The 21,473-nt window shown below is 38.2% G+C and overlaps 3 protein-coding genes across 3 annotated transcripts; 2 read left to right on the forward strand and 1 right to left on the reverse strand.

The window, feature by feature from the left end:
• Positions 1-1,851: 1,851 nt before the first annotated feature.
• On the reverse strand, positions 1,852-20,830 carry LOC149205542 (uncharacterized). Its single transcript, XM_089393490.1, has 6 exons — positions 20,664-20,830; positions 12,360-12,462; positions 12,142-12,186; positions 11,605-11,700; positions 2,334-2,491; positions 1,852-2,213 (listed from the first exon to the last, which is right to left on the reverse strand). The coding sequence occupies exons 1-5, from the start codon at positions 20,790-20,792 to the stop codon at positions 2,448-2,450; spliced, it is 417 nt and encodes a 138-aa protein (XP_089249616.1). The 5' UTR covers positions 20,793-20,830; the 3' UTR covers positions 1,852-2,213; positions 2,334-2,447.
• On the forward strand, positions 16,649-17,621 carry LOC149205543 (uncharacterized). Its single transcript, XM_089393488.1, has 2 exons — positions 16,649-17,133; positions 17,255-17,621. Exons 1-2 carry the CDS (start codon positions 17,070-17,072, stop codon positions 17,482-17,484), a joined length of 294 nt encoding a protein of 97 aa, XP_089249614.1. The 5' UTR covers positions 16,649-17,069; the 3' UTR covers positions 17,485-17,621.
• On the forward strand, positions 19,675-20,433 carry LOC149205544 (uncharacterized). Its single transcript, XM_089393489.1, has 2 exons — positions 19,675-19,962; positions 20,085-20,433. Exons 1-2 carry the CDS (start codon positions 19,899-19,901, stop codon positions 20,312-20,314), a joined length of 294 nt encoding a protein of 97 aa, XP_089249615.1. The 5' UTR covers positions 19,675-19,898; the 3' UTR covers positions 20,315-20,433.
• Positions 20,831-21,473: the final 643 nt, after the last annotated feature.

The raw sequence follows: 21,473 nt of genomic DNA on the forward strand, positions 1-21,473 counted from the left end.
ATGTAACTCCCTGCGGTCGACAGGCGACCGGGCGTGCACTCCACCCGCTACGCGATGCGACTAAGTCATGAAAACTGAGCGTGGAGCAACCAAGGACGAAATATAGGTTATATAGGCGATGTTGGCATACCATGTTTCATAGGGCGAGTTGGGGAACTCATCACACCATGAGCTGACCGAGAGCAATGGCAAACGACAGATGGATTGAGGGGTGGTCCCGCACCATGGGCGGGCCGACCTCCAAAGACATTGAACGATGGCTTAGACGCGACGGTTGGACAGATAGGTAGAAAGGTCGGCCGAGGTCGCGACCTCCACGCACACAAGCATATAAACATACGATGGAGGATGGCATTTTCACCATCGCAGTTCGCACTTGATCTCAACACAAGGTGCGAGAGTTAGAGGTGAAGCGCGGTATAGGTACGAGCTATGTGCCCGCCCGCTGGGCATGGCTGCATGATGACTTTGACATAAACGTTGGGTAGACGAAGGCGTAGGTGGAGGGTGTTCTAAGGCGCTCGCCCGCTGAAGTGTTAAGGCGAGTTTTGGGTTGTGTTTGGGCAGTGGGTCGCGCACGGGCGAGCCCGCCCAACTCAGCAAAGAAGACTTGTATTGTATTTTGGTTAAGTTGTGGTGAGACCACCGTGCGCTCTTGCACGGATGGGCGCCCAACTTGGGTATAACGTCGGTCGAGTTATACTCCCGGTCATTGTACAAAATTCTCTCATATAATAAAAGATTATTATACATGTGATGTTGTTCTCCTATTGTTCTATGGTGTTATTATATTAATGGTTTCTGCACATTAATATGTTATTCATGCTTGATGATGAATGTTAAAGCGTAGTTCGTAAAATAATGTAACAATGGTGAATGTTAATTACTTAGGTGGTGCCACACCCGACCAATTTAACAAAAGAAAATTGGGGACCTGACAGAATGCCTCTCTCGGCGTTCACCCTCATACATATAGGAATGAGGGAAAGGCGCGCCAAGCCACAGGAATCTAATAGCTGTCCACCCTTTGCTTTCGGGTAACTCACGAGGAGGAGACGTCTGCACATCAGGATGGGGCCAAGATTCTCTGTCGGTAGCCGAAAGCAAGATGAGATGACATATAGAGAATCTCTTTTGAAATGGGAGTATGACCATTTTATATTTATTCGGGGCCTCACTGGCCGACAGACTTAAAGTAATTACACAGGAGATGCTTTTTACGGAAAGCCTCCGAGAATCTTAACTAGCATTTGCACCTAATGTTGCAAAGGAAACGCCGTAAGGCATAGTGTGTGGAAGAATATTGAAACGTGAATAGGCTTTTGCGGGCTTTTTTGAAAGCAAGGGTCGATGAATTCGAGTTTTAATTTGAGGGAGCGATGCCTAAAACCGTTGAAATGGAATGCAAGTAGCCATAAATATGCATTGAACCTATTTAGAGACCTTTGTTTGTAGTTGGTAAAAATTGTGGAGTTAAAGGTGAAGATAAATGAATGAATCCATGCGAACAACAACCGGGCAACCATATTGATTTGGAAAGGGCTATTTAAGAAATCATTATTCAAATGGGAAATTAAATTAATATGCGAACAACAACCGGGCAACCATATTGATTTGGAAAGGGCTATTTAAGAAATCATTATTCAAATGGAAAATTAAATTAATATGAAGATATATTGAAAACATGTATTATAATCATTAAAGTCAATTGATTTTGTAAACAAAATATGTTAAAACCCATTGACAATGAAATGGTTGTGAGGACATAAACTATCAAAATGGTATTGATCTTGAAACATCCCTTTTTAAGTTTGAAATGGGAAACACAAATAGTTGTGAGGACATAAACTATCAAAATGGTATTTGATGTTGAAACATCCTTTTTTAAGTGTGAAATGGAAAATACAAATAGTGTATTGTAACATCCTTTTTAAAGTTTGAAATGGAAAATACAAATAGTGTGTTGTAACATCCTTTTTAAAGTTTGAAATGGAAAACACAAATAGTTGTGAGGAAACAAACCATGAAAACGGTATTTGATCTTGAAACATCCTTTTTCAAGTTTGAAATGGAAAATACAAACAGTGAATTGTAACAAAAGAGGTTCGAGAAGGAATATAATAGTCTAAAGAACATTGTGCTTGTCATTCCATATTTGAAGTTGTACGAAAACATGGTGGAGGTAGCGAAGACCTGAAGAAGCAGTAATGGACCTGCAAAATGTATATTTTGTTAGAATTAGTAATATGTAAATCAGCTGCAGAAATTTATTAGTAATACTTTGCAGGTGAGTTGTGTTAAAATGAATCTGGAATGAATGGTAATGAAGTTACCTTTGCTATGGGGATTCATATATTGTTAGTGGAAGATGCATGGTGAATAACGGCATATTGAACACCATTGGAGGTTAATGCACAACTGGAGATGCAGTTTTTTTGCTTGCCAATCTACATGTAGTTGTGCAGGTATGTTATTTCTGAGCCCATGTGGCCTGTTGCAAAAGAAAGAAAAGGTTAGAATGAGATGTACAGATAATATAAAGACATTCTAATATTTGCTTATTTACTAATATTGATTAAGGTTGGTTGTTGTTGAAAGATATGAAAAGTATGTTATGAAATAGAATGAGGTAAATAAATGGAGGAAACATTTTGTTGATGTCAAAGTATGGGTTGGAGCAGATTATCTGGAGGCGGCATTGAACGGAGAATTTCTTCTGCGTGTTTTCTGCGAGCAATGTTTTTTTTGTCCTTCATTTTACTGTAACGATCAAAACTGAATGCAGGGTTAATCCGGAGATCTTGTAGAGAAGGCACTCTTGAAATAGCGGTGAATGTGATACCGTGACGTTCTGTTTTTCCAATGTCAATTGTTGCTTTTGGAAGTGTCATACCTCGAGATTTATGTATGGTTAAAGCCCAAGCCATCTTCAGTGGAATTTGTGCACAACCATTTCTTTTTACTGCTGGAATAGGCAAGTGAGTGGGGTTTCTTTCATCCCAAGGAGGCCCAATGTACTTGGGAAAATCTACGACAACAAATGTTGGAATTTGTGGTGGTGTAGTTGATTCTTTGTAAAAGATGGTTACAATTTTTCCAAGGGAACCATTAACAAGACCAGCTGAAACCCAAAGGTTGGAAGTCAACATAACTTTTTCGCCATTGCATAGCAATACAATTCGCTCAAGTTGCTCGTCTTCAGAGGAACACTGGAATATGTGTTGTCATCTTCAGCAATGGATCGTGCGATAGGAGTGTTTAGAGATTTCATCATTTGCTTATTATGGACCATTGTTTGAGCATTTGTTGGAAATAGATGCATGGAATCATGGAATGAACATATTTCTTCTTCTGATAAAAAGGAATTTGTGCACGACATGTGTACGTTGTAGTCATTGATTGTTGGATTTGCATCTCTAATGTTCTGGAGAATGTTCCTGAAAGTAACCTGTGCGATGTCGTCGCCTTGTTGACGAAATATTGTGTCTAATGTGATGACTGTGTTGAAGGTGTTCCATAGTGCGCTTCCGTGGCTCGTCCCTGCATATAGAGGTATGTCTTTGACGAGTGGTAGCTGACCAAGATCACCAACCAATATTATGGAACAACCACCGAAAGGAGTGTTTCTTTGGTGGGGAAATGCCTTGCGAAGACGTTCATCAATATGGCTGAGAAGCTTTGGCCCAATGAAGCTCATTTCATCGATTAGTATGTATCTTATATGCCTGAGTTCTTCTTGGAATTTTTCAAGAGCATTACCTTCTAACGGCATAAGATCCTTTATAGGAAGGTGCAAAGCAGAATGGATTGTCGATGCTTGTATGTTGAAGGAAGCAACCCCTATAGGGGCGAGGAGCATGATCGGTGAAGGTTGCAGGCTTGCAAGGCCTATGAGCATATCTTTGATGCAATTAATAAGGAGGGATTTTCCCGTACCAGCAGTGCCTTGTATTATCATTCTGAGAGCGGGTAAATAATCCTTCCTAGCAAAATGATTAAAAATAATATTTAGAGCTTTTCTTTGCATTGGAGATAATGTAGTAAGGGTCGGCAGGGTATGTTGATGTGTTTGAAGAATGCGGTGGATGGAGCGGCTATTCTCAATGAATTATATTGCATTATTTTGTAGATCCAATGGGATAGTGGTATGATTCCAGTTATGGGTGTCATCAAAGCCACGAAGACCAAGCATGTCAAGGTCGTTTATGAGAAGCTCATTTGTAGGGTGTAATTGGGAAAGTAATTCCCATTCATTTATTTCCATGGTGTCTGTTGGATTGGCTTCATTTATAGTTGAGGTATCATTTGTGACAGATTCAATATCAGATAGTGTGAGGTGTTGATGCCAAGGATTGTAGAATGGACGAAATGTTTGCCAATTTGCGATGAATTCTGCAGCAGAATCTCCTATATCTTGTACGATATGGCGAAAAGGTTTGTATAGCATAAGTTCAACACTGCAAAAGTCAGCGTAGCAAGGTTCTGTTGTGGATGGTATGGAGGAGTAACGTGGTATGACCCGAACAATTGCTTTTGTAGGCCTTTGTTTCCATTTGTTTGTTTGCGACGAGGATCATATGACCAAGATCTTGCCAATTCTATGAGTGATGTGGACTCTAGGGTAGAAGGGCGCTGGATATATGTATCTATGAAGTGTGGGGATGTAGTGGAGGTGGTGTTCGTTTGTGGAAGGCGCATAAGAATTTTTTGGTTTACATTTAAAGAAATGAATGGCCGACTACATAATGTTAATGGTAATTTTTGCAGCATATGGTAGGTTTCTTGTGCTCCAATGTCACGATCAACAAGGGTTTCTGCAAGAAATTTTCGAAATGCGGATGTTGCTGGGTCAGCAATGGGTGAAGCCAGGACAATTCTAAGTAGCATGTGGTGGAAGCTTTCAGATTTTTTTTCTGCTTTGGATGCATATTTGGCTATATATTTTTGTACAGCGTGTATGGAGAGTACTGGTTGGCAGTCAACATTTGCACGCCAAATAGATAGGATGGTTGGGTTATGGCTATTGAGTCGATCGTCGTTGCGAGCAGGGGTGTATGTTTTTTGGCCATTGGAATCAATGAATAAGGTCGATTTTGGATGTAATTCCCACGGTGCTTTATAACGACATTGGAGTGAGGATCCATTTTTTCTTAGGCACGTGCTTTCTGAGCATTTTTTGTGACGTTCAACACAATTGACGAGCTGTTCATAGTCACTGAAAGGATTGGTTTTGAAGATTTGCGGTGTGGACAATAGGCAAGGGTCTTCGGGATTTTTCCAAGCATTTGGTTGGTTTGAAGTCGAAGGAGCACGAGGGTTCCAAGCGGAAATATATTTGTCGAAGAACTGCCTTGTAATATCGACTGCTTCTGTGTCTTCCCAGTTGAGATTATCCATATTAGGTGCATTTTCTATCCAAAGGAAACCATGGATGTGCGCAGATCCCCTATGTTGCCATTCATACCTAACAAGTATGCGTTTTTGTAAGATAATTTTGCAATAGGTGAGGAATGTTGTTTAGAGTTCTTGGAGGAAAAAAAATGCGGTAGAATGCGTACCTGTACCAGTAATCTTTTGTATTCAAGTGTTTCTCTAAGATAATCTCACGAAATGTTGTGAATCTATGGTGCATATATAGTGATGTTAAATGTGGGTTAGAGATAATGTTATCATTTCTCCACTTTTGTTGTTTTGCAATATCAGTAGGAAGACATCCGGGCATGACTGCATGAAGATCAGGCCATTTTGTATCAGCTGCACTTAATGTGAAGAAGAACATCGGGCAACCGAGTTGAGATATCATGTCCATTAGTTCATTTTTAGCTTTGTGCCAAAATGACCTTATTCCACGTAAAGAGCTACCGAATCGCATGACTTGCTCTGCCAATTGCTCATCTGGAAATTGTTCTAATCGAATGTTTAGATCTTGAGTAGATATTGGAAAGTTATCTGTGATGTTTTTATTCACAAAAATCGACGCTGTTGCTTGACTGCGATGTCGCATCATGAGATTATATATGTAATAACGAAAGCGTGGGTGGCTTCCAAATCTATTATCATAGTAACGTATGAGATGAAGTGCATATTCATGTAACTGCACTGCTTTCATTCTTGGCTGATTTGGCATTGCAGCGCCTGTCGGGAAAAGGGCAGGGAAAGCCATAGAGAGTAGACCTTCTGTGTTGTATTCATTGACTGGCGATAAACCAATTGTTGGCCACTCAATTGTAGTATCAGATTGGTGGTTGTAAGCATGCAAATAATGGCGGATTTCTTGGATTTCTGTATTTGTATTAGGTATGATGGGTACGAACGATGATGTTTGGCCAGCGGATGGGTCTGTGAAATCTTCGGTGAGCTCATGGGGTGGTTCAAGTGGAAGGCGGACAATGGTTTCTGTAGTATTGGAATGGTGAAGGGAGGAGGAGACATCGGTGGGGATTGCTGGTAAGGATGCCAGTGCGTTGGAATCAATACGAACATTCTTATAGTATGGGTCATTAGCCAATTTGTATTCCAATGCAGCGAGAACGCGATGTCTACTGACAATGAAATCATAAGCCTTATGGTCATTACTATGACGCGTGACAATTAGGATGTCCAAGTGCTCAACACGTCGTGGCAACATGTTTGCGATTTTTGTAATGTCTTGAGGAAAACAAATTGTGTGGCCACTGTATTTATACTGGCCACCACGTGCATGTGTTACCTGCAGTATAGGGTTAACCCTAGCAATGAGCATTTCTTCTATTTGTGAAAGAGACGTAAGGGTAGCTGGTTGAGGGCCAGTGTCCATGTTGTTTGATAATGAGAAGCGATGACCCTTTGTTTCAGAGACGCATCTGGAGCAGCAATACATGTGGTTGGAATTGCGGATATGTATTCCAGGATATGATTAAAGACAAATGGAGCATGGGCATTTAGGTGGAAGTTTATCAAGCTTTGAATGGAAATCTCGATGTGCTTGATCAATATAAACGTTGTTGAAAGCATGTGCAAAGGAGGGGTTAGGGCAATGAGGCATGGATGTATTTGTTTGAGAGGTTTGCTGAGAAGATAAAGAGTCTGATAATTGCAAGGGAGGATTGTTTTCAGGGTGGGCCATTTCAGACGAGGAAGATTGGTCACCCTTTTGTTTTTTGTGTTTTTGACATTCTATGATGTTTTTTTTTGCTTGGTAAAGCTCACGGCGTCGTGCATTTATTCGTTCTTTATTTGTTGCATAGTATCTTCGAGCACGTTCATTATTAGAAGAAGAAGCCATTCACAAAATTTATGGTACCTATAAGCAAGGGAGGGGAAAAGAAGAATGTTATTTGGAGACAACAACCATGTTATTGTATGAAAGTGAAAGAAGGGTAAAAAATGAAAGTGAAAGCGAAAGAAGGGGAAAAAAATCTAAGTTCTGAACAGTGCCATGTGAATTTTTTTATTTGAGAAATGTTTTTGAAAGAACGTATTAGTATTTTTTTTTGCATACATGTAGGTAGTTTCATGTGTAAAGCTGTTAAAAGGAAAAAAAAATGTGATTTTGTCTACTCACATAATGCTAGATACAATGGAGAACGAATATTTATTTCAATGGTATAAAAGAAAATTTCATAAGAAGACATGCAACAATATATCTTGTAAAGTTGTATTTATAAAATTGGACAATAGGAATTGCCAAAAAGCAAGGAATACATTTTGCAATATTTATCTACAATGTCGAGATGCTCTGAATTTCTCGAAGGATGTTGTTGCATTTTGTCGTGAAATGTAGTTTTTCTTCTTTTATGATAACGCATTTCAATCATGGGACTTCTTTAAAAGTTTCTGTCTTCACCGATAGTGTGAAGATATGATCTGTCCATAGAGCTCTAGAGACAATTTCCTTGATCGGTTCTGGATCTGAAGATAATAGATAGAAGTCTTTGGCATTATTTCCAAGAATTGTAGAGCCCGCGTCTTCGAAAGCAATAGTTGAATCCAATTCACCAGTGTGATCTTGTATGTCGATTTTCAATAAGTATCTGTAATCACAGTCGCTTACTTCAGCGTTGCATTTTGGACAGAACCACATCCCTGTATTTTGTGGAATAAGTTTTTTCATTCATTTTTTCTCACCAACAATCGACGGGCAAGAAATGTAGTAAAAAATATCCATACCAATTTTTGTTATTGTGCCCTTTAATTGGAAAAATGTTGGTTTCTCTAAGGAATCCATACTGTAAATGTCAGCAATTGTTATTTTTTTTTGTTGGTGGCCAAAAGGAGATCTTGTTGTCAAAGATGTAGAAGCTGCAGTCGAACCTTATGTTTTAAACCACGACTTTAGTGCATGGGCCTCTTCAATGTCAGGATCTACAAGAACAATGGATCTCGTTGTAGTGCCGATATTTTTTCCATTAAATTCTCCAACACGTGTAGATTTGATTGCAATGATGGGGTTATTTCCTGTAGCACATAGGGAGGAGATTTCCTGTGACACGGCATTAAAATTATCTCCCCAAAAGATTGCATCTATGCTATACCCTGACATGTCTCGAAGCTGTACTGTTTGTTTATTGACTTCAGAGCCGTCTTTTCTACGTATAGTGCATACACTGGAAATGTCTGTGACAACACCAAGAATATCAACAATGGAGTTGACGTTTGTTGTTCTGATATCATCAATTGATTTTATATTGAATCACACTGTTGGATTATGTTTTTTTTCGTTGGCAACATGTTCTATGGTAGATGTTGCATTCAACAAAATTTCCCAGTCATTGTTCAAGTGGTTGTATTGCTTATTAGTCATTTTTACATTCCCTTTAGAGACAATGTAGACATTTCCATTTTGGATTTTGTCGAAAAAATAATCTGCGACATTGTTGAAACATGTAATATGTATTTCTCCACCCTCTATATCGAACAGGTCAAAACCAAACACTTTACCGGGTCCATATTGATTCTGAAATTGTCGAAGAGCTGTTTTCCTTTGGACATATCCTTTTATGCACCAGTTTGAGTGGTAAGGGTTTAACGATTTGATGGGAATTTGAACTGGTAGAACGGACGGAGTTGGAGTAGTTGGAAGAGGGCAGTGTCTTTTTGATGGAGGATGTGGATCCGATGAGGATGGAGTGTTTTCATCAGATGTGATGGGGATACTCATAGTTTTTGGATTGCCAATTAAGGGTGCAAATGAAGTAGATATTTCAAAGTTTATTAGCTTTATAGACCTACACGACAAATGAGAGTCAAAGGAATAACTGTTAGAAGCAGTTGTGTTATAAATAAAAAATGTTAAATTTGAAAAAAGAAATTTATAACAAACTTACGTTGAAGGACCAATAGCTGAGGTAGTCCAACTTTTAACATTTATAATAGAACCCTTTTGTAGCAAGCCTATTGCTACGAGATCATTGAAATCTTTTGGAAGCATGATGCGTTTCTTATGTGTTCCGTCTGAAATTGCAGTACGATATCGTGGAGTTGAATTTTGCATTGATTGTATTGGCTCAAGTTCAACAATTTGTAGGTATGGTTGAATATGAGTTGATCCAGATAACATTGAGGAAATTGCATTTTCAGTAAGGTTTGTTGTCATTTTCTGGTACAAAACAAAACACAAAAATGTTTTTTTCTTCGCGTAAGATGTTTAAAATTCATTACATTCCTACAACATTCTTGAGAAAATATAAATTAAAGGGAAAAGGGAAAGAAGCATGTTCAGTTTTTTTCTAAATGAGTGGGAATCTAAGCTTGTAAACATAATGAAGAAAGATATTTATTACAACAACTTTTATACAATCATTTTTTTTAAGCATACTTCCACGAAGCGCAGAGGAAGGAGAGGGAGAAACAAATGAAATAGAAGGTTTGGGGGTAACTCTAGTATCATCTGGTTGCTGATTTGATTGCCCAAGAATCATGGTGTTTTGAACGACAGAGGTCGAGAAAATCCATACCAGCAGGCGAAGTGCAAGCCCTGGAAGGGACAATGTAGCCATATGAGGTACACCAACATCTCCCCTAGAGGAAAAGGGAGTAGGATTCCCCCAAGGGGAAATCCTTGATTGCTGGACTCCATTTTGTCAAACTGAGACCAACGAGGGAGCAATGATGTTATTCCGATTTGAATAAATTTTATGACACTTTGACACAACTTGCTTTTTCAATTTTTAAGAGCCGAGAAAAAGCTAAAGATGATTCTAGTTGCCTTCGATTTGGGTAACTCTAGTATCATCTGGTTGCTGAGTTGATTGTTCAAGAATCACGGTGTTTTGAACGGCAGAGGTCGAGAAAAAGCATATTGGCAAGCCAATTGCAAGCCCTGGAAGGGACAATGTAGCCATATGAGGTGCACCAACATCTCCCCTAGAGGAAAAGGGAGCAGGATTCCTCCAAGGGGAAATCCTTGATTGGTGGACTCCATTTTCTCACCCTAAGACCAACGAGGGAACAGTGAGGTTATTTCGATTTAAATAAATTTTATGACACTTTGACACAATTTTCTTTTTCAATTTTTAAGAGTCGAGAAAAAGCTAAAGATGACTCTAGTCGCCTTCGATTTTTAACGAGCCTGAAGTGACAAGTGCTCAGATGGTCCTTTTCTTTTAAGGAGTCTGAAAAGGAACGAAAGTGACTACTCTGGATATCTAGACAGGGGGATTACCAAACCAATTGCAAAACTGCAGAATACTTTTTATGGTACGGCAGTCAATCTTCCCGAATGTTGTGTTCAGTGCATTGCGATCGATAGGGAAGCAGACACGGCTTCCTAAGGATAAAGGATATAGCCTACTGTGGTCTCCCAATATATACTCAACGGTACGTGGGAGCACAAGTCCGTACTGGCACTTGTCATTTCAAAGAGGAGGAATCACCCAACTTACGATGAAAGTGATAGTTACCAGGCTTTACGACGCTGGAACACGTCTCTAGCCTAGACTTCTAAATGGTGTGTGTTAGGTTCCAAAGCGTTTTTATGTTTATTGAAATGTATTTTACAGTTGATCTTTATTAAGAAGTTTGCCTTTAAGGTTGATCGCGTGATGTACATATACAATTCCTAAATATGCAATCTAAGATGATAAACAATCGTTTACTTTCTTTTTTGCAGTGAAAATCCTAGCTACTAAGGAAAGAGAAGTGAAATTGTTTCAACATAGAGCAGAGAGCACACGCAAAGTCCTAAATCAATTTCCGCATGCATTCTAAATGTAAATGTACATGCATGTATTTGTTTTCCGCTTTCTTAATGTGTGGATGACAAAAAAAATGCCAAGTGGAATATAATATCAATACAGGGATATGACTAGTCCAAAATTCCGACAGACATAAGCAAAGCTATTGAAGTTTGTATCTAAGATTTTCTAGAGTCTGTTCACTAGAAACAAGACAGTCACGATGGCACCACTTTGCATTAGTTTAACACAAAGGAATAAAGTTTAAATTATCAAGAAAGCATATATATAACTGAATCATTTCAATCGGGAAATAATTTTGAATGAAATTTATAAGACTCTATAGTTGCTCAGTGGCTAATGTACAATTGATGGAAGAAGATTTTGTGTCATGGTCCATGGATGAAATAGAAATGAAGCAAAAACTCGAAAAGGAGATTAAGGTTGTTACCGGAGATGAAGCAATACAGAAAACGCCCAGAAATGTCCCTCAATGCTGAAAGTTGAATTGCCCAGTGACAAAACAGAGTAGGCCAAGGCAAAGTATCTGTATTTAACATGGTTGTGTGAGTAACCAACATAAGATGCACAGTGATATGAAAATTAATAGTCTTTGCGGGAAGAAAACCCAACATAATCCGCACAATCTAATCCTCACGAGGAAGGTTTTGCAGGGATTTAAAGGTTTTCTTATGTTATAAAATCCTAGGAAAATGTGGGTGCCCCAGCAAATAAAAATGTATACCATAATACCCACTTACTATTAAGCATTGTCTCCAAAGGAACTTGAACAATATGATAAAAGATTCATCTTTTACTTCTATAATATACATAATGTTAAATATATGAAAAACACTTTCTGCTTTCAAGTAAGACTCTATAGTTGCTCAGTGGCTAATGTACAATTGATGGAAGAGGATTTTCTATCATGGTCCATGGATGAAATAGAAATGAAGCAAAAACTCGGAAAGGAGATTAAGGTTGTTACCGGAGATGAAGCAACACAGAGAACGTCCAGAAATGTCCTTCAACGCTGAAAGTTGAACAACAACTACAAATTAGTTAATATCATATTTAGCTTGCAACTGCTTGACATATAGTAAAAAATGGATATTGTCAGATAAAGGTAGGGAGAAATTCAATAACAGAACAGAGATTAAACTGCATGCAAGATGATCCGAGAACAAGTAGTAAAGAAAAAATTACCACCACTTTCTCCAAGGTGCGTAGATATCGAATTCAGCTGTGCCCTGTTCTCATAAAGGCACTGAATAGCTTGCCTCGATCTTACAATTTCTTTTGCCAAATTCTGCCCAAGAAAATATTGACTCATTAAAGATAAAAGAAAAGCCTATTTCTGAGCACTAGCAACCTTGCTGTTGTTCTTTAGTCACAAACATGATATCATTAAATTTGGTACAATATGATATCATTAAATTTAGAAATTGTACTAGAGAGAAATATAACAAGAATTGTTACTGGAGGTTCAACCCAAGAAACATAAAAAATGATGGAAAGCAGTACATCAGCCAGCATTCAGTGCAAACACACCTCACAAGATTTGTCCCCTGCTTGATATCAATCACAAAGTTGCAGCAAACAATAGATTTAACATAAGAAGTGAAGAAATAAAAGAAGTTGATCTTCTTGGTCTCCTAAGAAAAGAATATATCTGAGTGTGAGTGTTAGCCCTGAGTTTATTGAATGGAACTTTGTTAGTAAATGGATACTTCTAAAATTCAAATTTGAGATTGATGAATACCCTATGCCACAAGAAATTCGCAAACTAGCACATAGCCTTGACTTTCAAGTTTTTTCTTTCCATCTAGAAATAGAATAAAGGCACTTATAAAATATGGACCTACATATGATCCACAAGTTTCCAGTGCTACTAAGGATGCAGTCAAAAGTACTTCCTTCCAGAGAGATAGGAATAAGCCTTTTGCTAATGACCAGTATGACATTTGGCCTCTGGCTGATCTCTGAATTTATGGTATATCTGACCTGCCCTCTCCACATCTGCAACTTGGGGTACATCATCAATGTGCATAGGGCTCTTATAACCAACAACATACTCATCCAAGTTCAATTATTTTAAGTGATGTGATGAGCTCTATTCTAATGACTTCGAACTTTGTTATTGAAGCTAAACTCTAAACAATTCTTCTAAGACTAAATTCCTCTTAGTATAATGATATTTCTACTTTAAAAGAACAAACATTTTGCCTAATAAAAAACCTGGAAAAAGAAGATCTGAAATAAAAGTAACCCTCAATACAAAAATTTCATCAATATAATAGGCACCAAATCCTAGTTCATCACATAGCAGAATTCAACTTGCTCAGACACATCTGCTGTTAATTCCTGTAATTCTGGTTTCTGTACCCTGAGATACAGCACCAAAACTATTGTCCTTCTTCGTCTATCTAAACTAGTTTTGAATCTTGATAGTTTTCTCTTGATGTTATTCCATCCCTTCCTCAAGTCTCCACAACAATCTGGATTCTGTATAGGAAGAGATTTTTTTAGGCTATCTAACCCTGCATTTTCTCTGAGTATTTCTTCCTCTCCATGCTGTCATAGGTCTAAGTTCTGACAGTCCGAGTTGCCCCATGAACAACACTAGCATCTTATTGAACCCTTTTTCAAAAGAGATTTCCATAGCTGAACAACAACGAGGATTATTAAATAGAGATAAAATAGTTACATCAATTTCAAGAGAAGAATAATACCCATAATAGTACATTGAGGTGATAGTATGAACCCATAGCTTCTACTCAGAGTTGCACATTTAGCTTAACATATAAACCATAGATCTTCTCTTCTACAATTTATCTACAAATGACTTGGTTTGTATCACATTGTATAATCCCATCTTTACATCTTTCTCTTTGATTTTCCTTAAAGGTTGCTTCCATGCCCTGGAACAAAAATACCTGAAACGCTTGTAAATACATTAGCATTTCCCAAAATAAACAATGCCACCTTCATTTTTGTTACACATTTTATGTGACATATATATTAGCATCTCATTTTCTGTCTAACTATTCTTTAGTGTGGATATTGTCTATAAATATCATTTACTACATTCTTTATTGTCCCTAAATTACAATTTATTAATACCCTCACAATTATTCTGAAAATAACTCTGTAAGTGGATAATATACAGGATACTGAATAACAACAGTTTATCAGAGGAGATGCCATGGCAATTGAACAACTGCTTTAGCCTTACTACTCTATAAGAATTTGCCTGAATTGGTGCTATTTTTTGTTCATTTCATCGTGAAATTACAGAGGAAACAATCCTCGTATATCAACTCGTACTTATTCATACTGGAAACGATCAATTTGTTTTACAGAAACCTCTGCCACAACAATTTGTCTGGGAATATTCCTGTCACACAGAACTTTACAAGGTTTACCCCAGAAAGGTATAGATATAATGAACACATTTTATTTCTAGATCAAATTCAGTTTTCTTCTTGATATTGTCAAGTCTGTACATTTTATCTGATGGGAACGATTTTTGCCTCAGTTTTTTTGGAAATCCAGGTCTCTGTGGCTATTGGATTGGATGACTTTGTGGGATATCTGCCAGACAACCAAAAGGTGAAAACAGAACTAGATATTACAAATCAGATTCCATAGATTTGTATTAAATATCCTTTAGATTATATTGATAGTGTTATCTATTGATTGTGTAAATGGACAACTTCTGTGTGAACAACAGCTATTGTTTGCATCTCATTAGGTTCAGTGATATTAGTGTGTGTAATCACCATCGCTCTCTACCTTTCAAATCAACATAAACCATTCACTAAAGGGTCATCAAGCAAAACGGGTCAAGGTGTTATGCCTCATTTCAAATTTGTTATTTCTCAGAGTAAAGCTATCATCTTACCATCAATATCTATGCCTCTTGTTAAAAGATTCTTGCATGTCCTGACCAGGTTCTCCAAGGCTTGTAATATTGCACATGGATATGGCCCTATACATGTATGATGATATAATGAGAATGACCGAAAATTTGAATGAGAAATTCATAATTGGCAATGGTGCTACAAGCACAGCTTACAGATGTGATCTTAAGAACTGTAAGTCAGTTGCTATTAAAAGACTATACACACACTATCCACAAAGCTTGCGGGAATTCGAAACTGAGTTAGAGACTGTTGGAAGTATCAAACATCGATCTGTCCTCCAACAATACCACGGGAACAATTACTAGAGAGCTGGGGCATATTATAAATTTAGACAGATTGTGAGTTTTAGTTATTCTAATGTCTTGGTTAAGGCTTCTAAGGTTCCCTTTTAGAACTATATCTAAAAAACATAATAGCTGCAAGGGAAGACCTTACATTTCTATTGCCCTGTGATGTGATGTGAACTTTTAGGGACATTTCTAACAATAATATATCTGGACCTATCCCGAGATCTATTGGGAGTGCTCTTATTTAACAAAGGAGAACTTTCAAACAAACGACAATCCTGGTGTTGAGACAATGCCCAGTCAACCCAATGGCAAACTGATTAGGTTCTGATGGATGTGCAGCAATAACAAGCGGATAGACATTGCCACTGCACATATAAATCGACACGAATTTCTCAACAACAATATAAAATAAACAATAGGACCAGCTGGGATCCCTGCTATTTAGATGAGGATAATTTACCAACATTGATTTACACAGCAGATCTTAGAATGACGACAATTTAAAATAAAACTGTTTCTCAACATCCTCACAACTTTCTGAGAACAAACCATGATAGCATGAACCTGAAAAAGACGAGGGTTATGATCCCGGCACTGCATACAAGTTATAGACTCTGTATGTATTGTGGAAACTTTGCTGTAAAGTACCGATTTTGTTTCCTCTGTTCTTCTCTTTACAGAGAGAGGCTAAACTTGTCTTGTATATTGAGACAGGTGCTCAAGAGTTCCAGTTTTAGTCCTGTTGACTCTGGAACAGAGCAATAAGCCCAATCTTAGTCTAGTTTTCTATTCTTTAAAGACACTATAAATCTCCAAATTAAATTATCATAATAATATAATTTTAAGGTCAAGGCCTATTCAGATATCAATTATAGGAATGATATAATTTTAAGGCCAAGGCCTAGTCAGAGGCCGAATTAACAGATGAAATCCCTTTGTTTATGGGACAAGAGATGACCTCTGTGCAGTGATGATTTGACTACATAGTCTATGCAGGTGTACATACTTTACCCTCGCTAGACTCAAATTGGCCTAGTCAGACACCAAATTAATGGATGAAATCCCTATCACCTATGCACAGTGATAATTTGAGTCTATGCTGGTTTACATAACCTCCCCCACTAGACTCAAACTTGTGATCTTGAAAGACAGAACACATGTTCTTAATTGATAGGTCCTCTCTACAGAGTAGTTGCCACTCCTTGATAGTATGAGATTTCTTTTCTCCTGGTTATATCTTTCCTGAGAAACCAAATTTGTTTTCAAAGGACAGAACACATGATCTTAATTGATAGGTCCACTCTATAGAGTAGCTGCCACTCCTTGATAGTATGAGAGTTCTTTGCTCCTGGTTATATCTTTCCTGAGAAACCAAATTTGTTCTAGGTACTGTCTTCTGTCTAAACTTGCAAATATGTCTTGGGGTTTTAGTTTGTGTATTTGAATTTCTAAGTGCGAATATAGTGAGAATTATGCAGTGGATCATGATCGGTTCAAACTGACGTATTGGGATTTTCCTAAACAAATGCTGTAAACTTCATAAGATAGAATTAATGGCAAAATTTCTATGTGCAATGTGCAAGCAAGAACACATACTAAACAATTTGTAGACTTGGATTGCAGGTCATTGGAGATATTCATTGGTTGTTAACCAAAAAAGAAAAGTCTCATTTTTGTGTTTTGAACTGAAGCCCTAGAGTATGTGGATAACTGCGGAATTTCTTTGTAAGAATATCCTGAAAAAGTTCTATCCAAGAAAAACTGGTACAATGAAATTAAAGCCTTGTGGTTCTTGAAAATGTCAAATTAGATTTCCCAGTTGTGGAGTTAATATCTTCCAAAATTAGGAACCTGACTACATTCATATTGCATGTCTGTATTGCAGAATGGCTCGTTCAGCAGAACCAGCCGACAAAGGTGTATTTCAAACCCAATTCAAAATACCATGTGAAAGAACCGCATGTGAACGGAAAGGATGCCAGTATACTTGAGAAGCAAAGCTCAGGGCAGCTGGCTGCGGCCTTTAGTAAGCCGCCTATGCCTCCCCTGTTTGGTCCCTTATTTGTCTTCTCTATTCTGGAGACGCTACTTCATACAGAGAAGAAAAACGAATGATTTTCTACCCTTCTATTTGACTGCAATGGCCCCAAATGCAGCCAACATAAATAATGTATATAGAGTTCAGCTTCTTGCGTAGATATCGATGAGGAACACCTTATTAATTTCTATATGAATCTGTATGTTCTTGAGGGGAGGATATGGCCCTATACATGTATGATGATATAATGAGAATGACCGAAAATTTGAATGAGAAATTCATAATTGGCAATGGTGCTACAAGCACAGCTTACAGATGTGATCTTAAGAACTGTAAGTCAGTTGCTATTAAAAGAACACATAGTCTATGCAGGTGTACATACTTTACCCTCGCTAGACTCAAATTGGCCTAGTCAGACACCAAATTAATGGATGAAATCCCTATCACCTATGCACAGTGATAATTTGAGTCTATGCTGGTTTACATAACCTCCCCCACTAGACTCAAACTTGTGATCTCGAAAGACAGAACACATGTTCTTAATTGATAGGTCCTCTCTAGAGAGTAGTTGCCACTCCTTGATAGTATGAGATTTCTTTGCTCCTGGTTATATCTTTCCTGAGAAACCAAATTTGTTTTCAAAGGACAGAACACATGATCTTAATTGATAGGTCCACTCTATAGAGTAGCTGCCACTCCTTGATAGTATGAGAGTTCTTTGCTCCTGGTTATATCTTTCCTAAGAAACCAAATTTGTTCTAGGTACTGTCTTCTGTCTAAACTTGCAAATATGTCTTGGGGTTTTAGTTTGTGTATTTGAATTTCTAAGTGCGAATATAGTGAGAATTATGCAGTGGATCATGATCGGTTCAAACTGGCGTATTGGGATTTTCCTAAACAAATGCTGTAAACTTCATAAGATAGAATTAATGGCAAAATTTCTATGTGCAATGTGCAAGCAAGAACACATACTAAACAATTTGTAGACTTGGATTGCAGGTCATTGGAGATATTCATTGGTTGTTAACCAAAAAAGAAAAGTCTCATTTTTGTGTTCTGAACTGAAGCCCTAGAGTATGTGGATAACTGCGGAATTTTTTTGTAAGAATATCCTGAAAAAGTTCTATCCAAGAAAAGCTGGTACAATGAAATTAAAGCCTTGTGGTCCTTGAAAATGTCAAATTAGATTTCCCAGTTGTGGAGTTAATATCTTCCAAAATTTAGGAACCTGACTACATTCATATTGCATGTCTGTATTGCAGAATGGCTCGTTCAGCAGAACCAGCCGACAAAGGTGTATTTCAAACCCAGTTCAAAATATCATGTGAAAGAACCGCATGTGAACGGAAAGGAAGCCAGTATATCTGAGAAGCAAAGCTCAGGGTAGCTGGCTGCGGCCTTCAGTTAGTCGCCTATGCCTCCCCTGTTTGGTCCCTTATTTGTCTTCTCTATTCTGGAGACGCTACTTCATACAGAGAAGAAAAACGAACGATTTTCTACCCTTCTATTTGACTGCAATGGCCCCAAATGTAGCCAACATAAATAATGTCTATATAGTTCAGCTTCTTGCGTAGATATCGATGAGGAACACCTTATTAATTTCTATATGAATCTGTATGTTCTTGAGGGGAGGATATGGCCCTATACATGTATGATGATATAATGAGAATGACCGAAAATTTGAATGAGAAATTCATAATTGGCAATGGTGCTACAAGCACAACTTACAGATGTGATCTTAAGAACTGTAAGTCAGTTGCTATTAAAAGAACACATAGTCTATGCCGGTGTCCATACTTTACCCTCGCTAGACTCAAATTGGCCTAGTCAGACACCAAATTAATGGATGAAATCCCTATCACCTATGCACAGTGATAATTTGAGTCTATGCTGGTTTACATAACCTCCCCCACTCAACTCAAACTTGTGATCTTGAAAGACAGAACACATGTTCTTAATTGATATGTCCTCTCTAGAGAGTAGTTTCCACTCCTTGATAGTATGAGATTTCTTTGCTCCTGGTTATATCTTTCCTGAGAAACCAAATTTGTTTTCAAAGGACAGAACACATGTTCTTAATTGATAGGTCCACTCTATAGAGTAGCTGCCACTCCTTGATAGTATGAGAGTTCTTTGCTCCTGGTTATATCTTTCCTGAGAAACCAAATTTGTTCTAGGTACTGTCTTCTGTCTAAACTTGCAAATATGTCTTGGGGTTTTAGTTTGTGTATTTGAACTTCTAAGTGCGAATATAGCGAGAATTATGCAGTGGATCATGATCGGTTCAAACTGACGTATTGGGATTTTCCTAAACAAATGCTGTAAACTTCATAAGATAGAATTAATGGCAAAATTTCTATGTGCAATGTGCAAGCAAGAACACATACTAAACAATTTGTAGACTTGGATTGCAGGTCATTGGAGATATTCATTGGTTGTTAACCAAAAAAGAAAAGTCTCATTTTTGTGTTCTGAACTGAAGCCCTAGAGTATGTGGATAACTGCGGAATTTCTTTGTAAGAATATCCTGAAAAAGTTCTATCCAAGAAAAGCTGGTACAATGAAATTAAAGCCTTGTGGTTCTTGAAAATGTCAAATTAGATTTCCCAGTTGTGGAGTTAATATCTTCCAAAATTTAGGAACCTGACTACATTCATATTGCATGTCTGTATTGCAGAATGGCTCGTTCAGCAGAACCAGCCGACAAAGGTGTATTTCAAACCCAGTTCAAAATATCATGTGAAAGAACCGCATGTGAATGGAAAGGAAGCCAGTATATCTGAGAAGCAAAGCTCAGGGCAGCTGGCTGCGGCCTTTAGTAAGCTGCCTATGCCTCCCCTGTTTGGTCCCTTATTTGTCTTCTCTATTCTGGAGACGCTACTTCATACAGAGAAGAAAAACGAATGATTTTCTACCCTTCTATTTGACTGCAATGGCCCCAAATGCAGCCAACATAAATAATGTATATAGAGTTCAGCTTCTTGCGTAGATATCGATGAGGAACACCTTATTAATTTCTATATGAATCTGTATGTTGTTGAGGCAACACCCAGTCAACCCAATGGCAAACTGATTAGGTTCTGATGGATGTGCAGCAATCACAAGCGGATAACAAACATTGCTAGAATGGTTTGAGATTCGAATCCAGAAACCAGAAATTACGTTAATTCGGTCAGCGTCCGATACAGATATAACTAGACAATTACAGAAGGAAACCAAACTGTCTGTAATCTTTTCCAACCAGCAGGATGCTTACCCGGCTGCTGTCGTAGCGTAGCTTTGGAGGAGCGCCTTCTCCTCTGTAGCAGGTGCGAACCCCAAACCGGTGACCAGAATCTCTGTGAGGATTACAAGCCACATGAAAAAGCTTTATAAAAGACTCCATTACTTCCTCCAGGCACCTGAAACATCAGAGGCAAGAAAAAACGGCCTACGCACGTCCGCCTCTGCAGGTCCTCCCTTCTCTGCAGGTCTGCCGCCGCCCCCCTCAACACCCGCGCCCTCTGCTGATTTCTAAACCCTAAAAAACTTTAACCTATTAATCAATGGTTGATTTTTCTCCAATCGTCTAACATTAGATCTAACGGCTACGATTACGACACAAAGACATTTTGGGGGGTTGATTTCAGAGGGGAACGCCTTACGGTGTAATTATTTTAATATAGAGAATACTTTTACGGAGAGCTCTCGTGAACTCCACCTGACATGTGGTGTCAGATTCCCACACAATCACAATAATATGGGTACAATGCATTCGCTGTTTTTTGGCGTTGGTATCTTTGTACAATATAACGTGGGGTATTATAATTATGAGTAGCATCTTCATTAAAGACGAGGTGTAGTGGATGCTGATCTGGTGGTAATAATTGTACTCCAAAGCTTATCTTGATTTCCCATATCTGATCACCGCTCGCTTGATGCTGGTAATGGCTCGCCTGATGTCGATCTGATTGGAATCCAACTTTCATTATTATCTATGCAATCAAATTCGGGCCCGCTTATCTTCCGCTGAAAATATTCTGGTATGACCAACCAATCTTCGGGATGATGCCTTCCCATAAAGTCT

Source organism: Pinus tabuliformis, chromosome 1_2, assembly GCF_031772625.1.
Source record: "Pinus tabuliformis cultivar Carrire ecotype Pingquan chromosome 1_2, CPIR1, whole genome shotgun sequence".
NCBI classification, from domain to species: domain Eukaryota; kingdom Viridiplantae; phylum Streptophyta; class Pinopsida; order Pinales; family Pinaceae; genus Pinus; species Pinus tabuliformis.

Coding starts and splice junctions, on each gene's coding strand:
- LOC149205543 (XM_089393488.1), top strand. CDS start 17,070: ATGTGGATAACTGCGGAATTTCTTTGTAAGAATATCCTGAAAAAGTTC. Junction 17,134..17,254: donor GTTCTATCCAAGAAAAACTG/GTACAATGAAAT, acceptor TCTGTATTGCAG/AATGGCTCGTTCAGCAGAAC.
- LOC149205544 (XM_089393489.1), top strand. CDS start 19,899: ATGTGGATAACTGCGGAATTTCTTTGTAAGAATATCCTGAAAAAGTTC. Junction 19,963..20,084: donor GTTCTATCCAAGAAAAGCTG/GTACAATGAAAT, acceptor TCTGTATTGCAG/AATGGCTCGTTCAGCAGAAC.
- LOC149205542 (XM_089393490.1), bottom strand. CDS start 20,792: ATGGAGTCTTTTATAAAGCTTTTTCATGTGGCTTGTAATCCTCACAGA. Junction 12,187..12,359: donor GCACCTTGGAGAAAGTGGTG/GTAATTTTTTCT, acceptor TTCAACTTTCAG/CGTTGAAGGACATTTCTGGA. Junction 11,701..12,141: donor TCTGTGTTGCTTCATCTCCG/GTAACAACCTTA, acceptor TGTTAAATACAG/ATACTTTGCCTTGGCCTACT.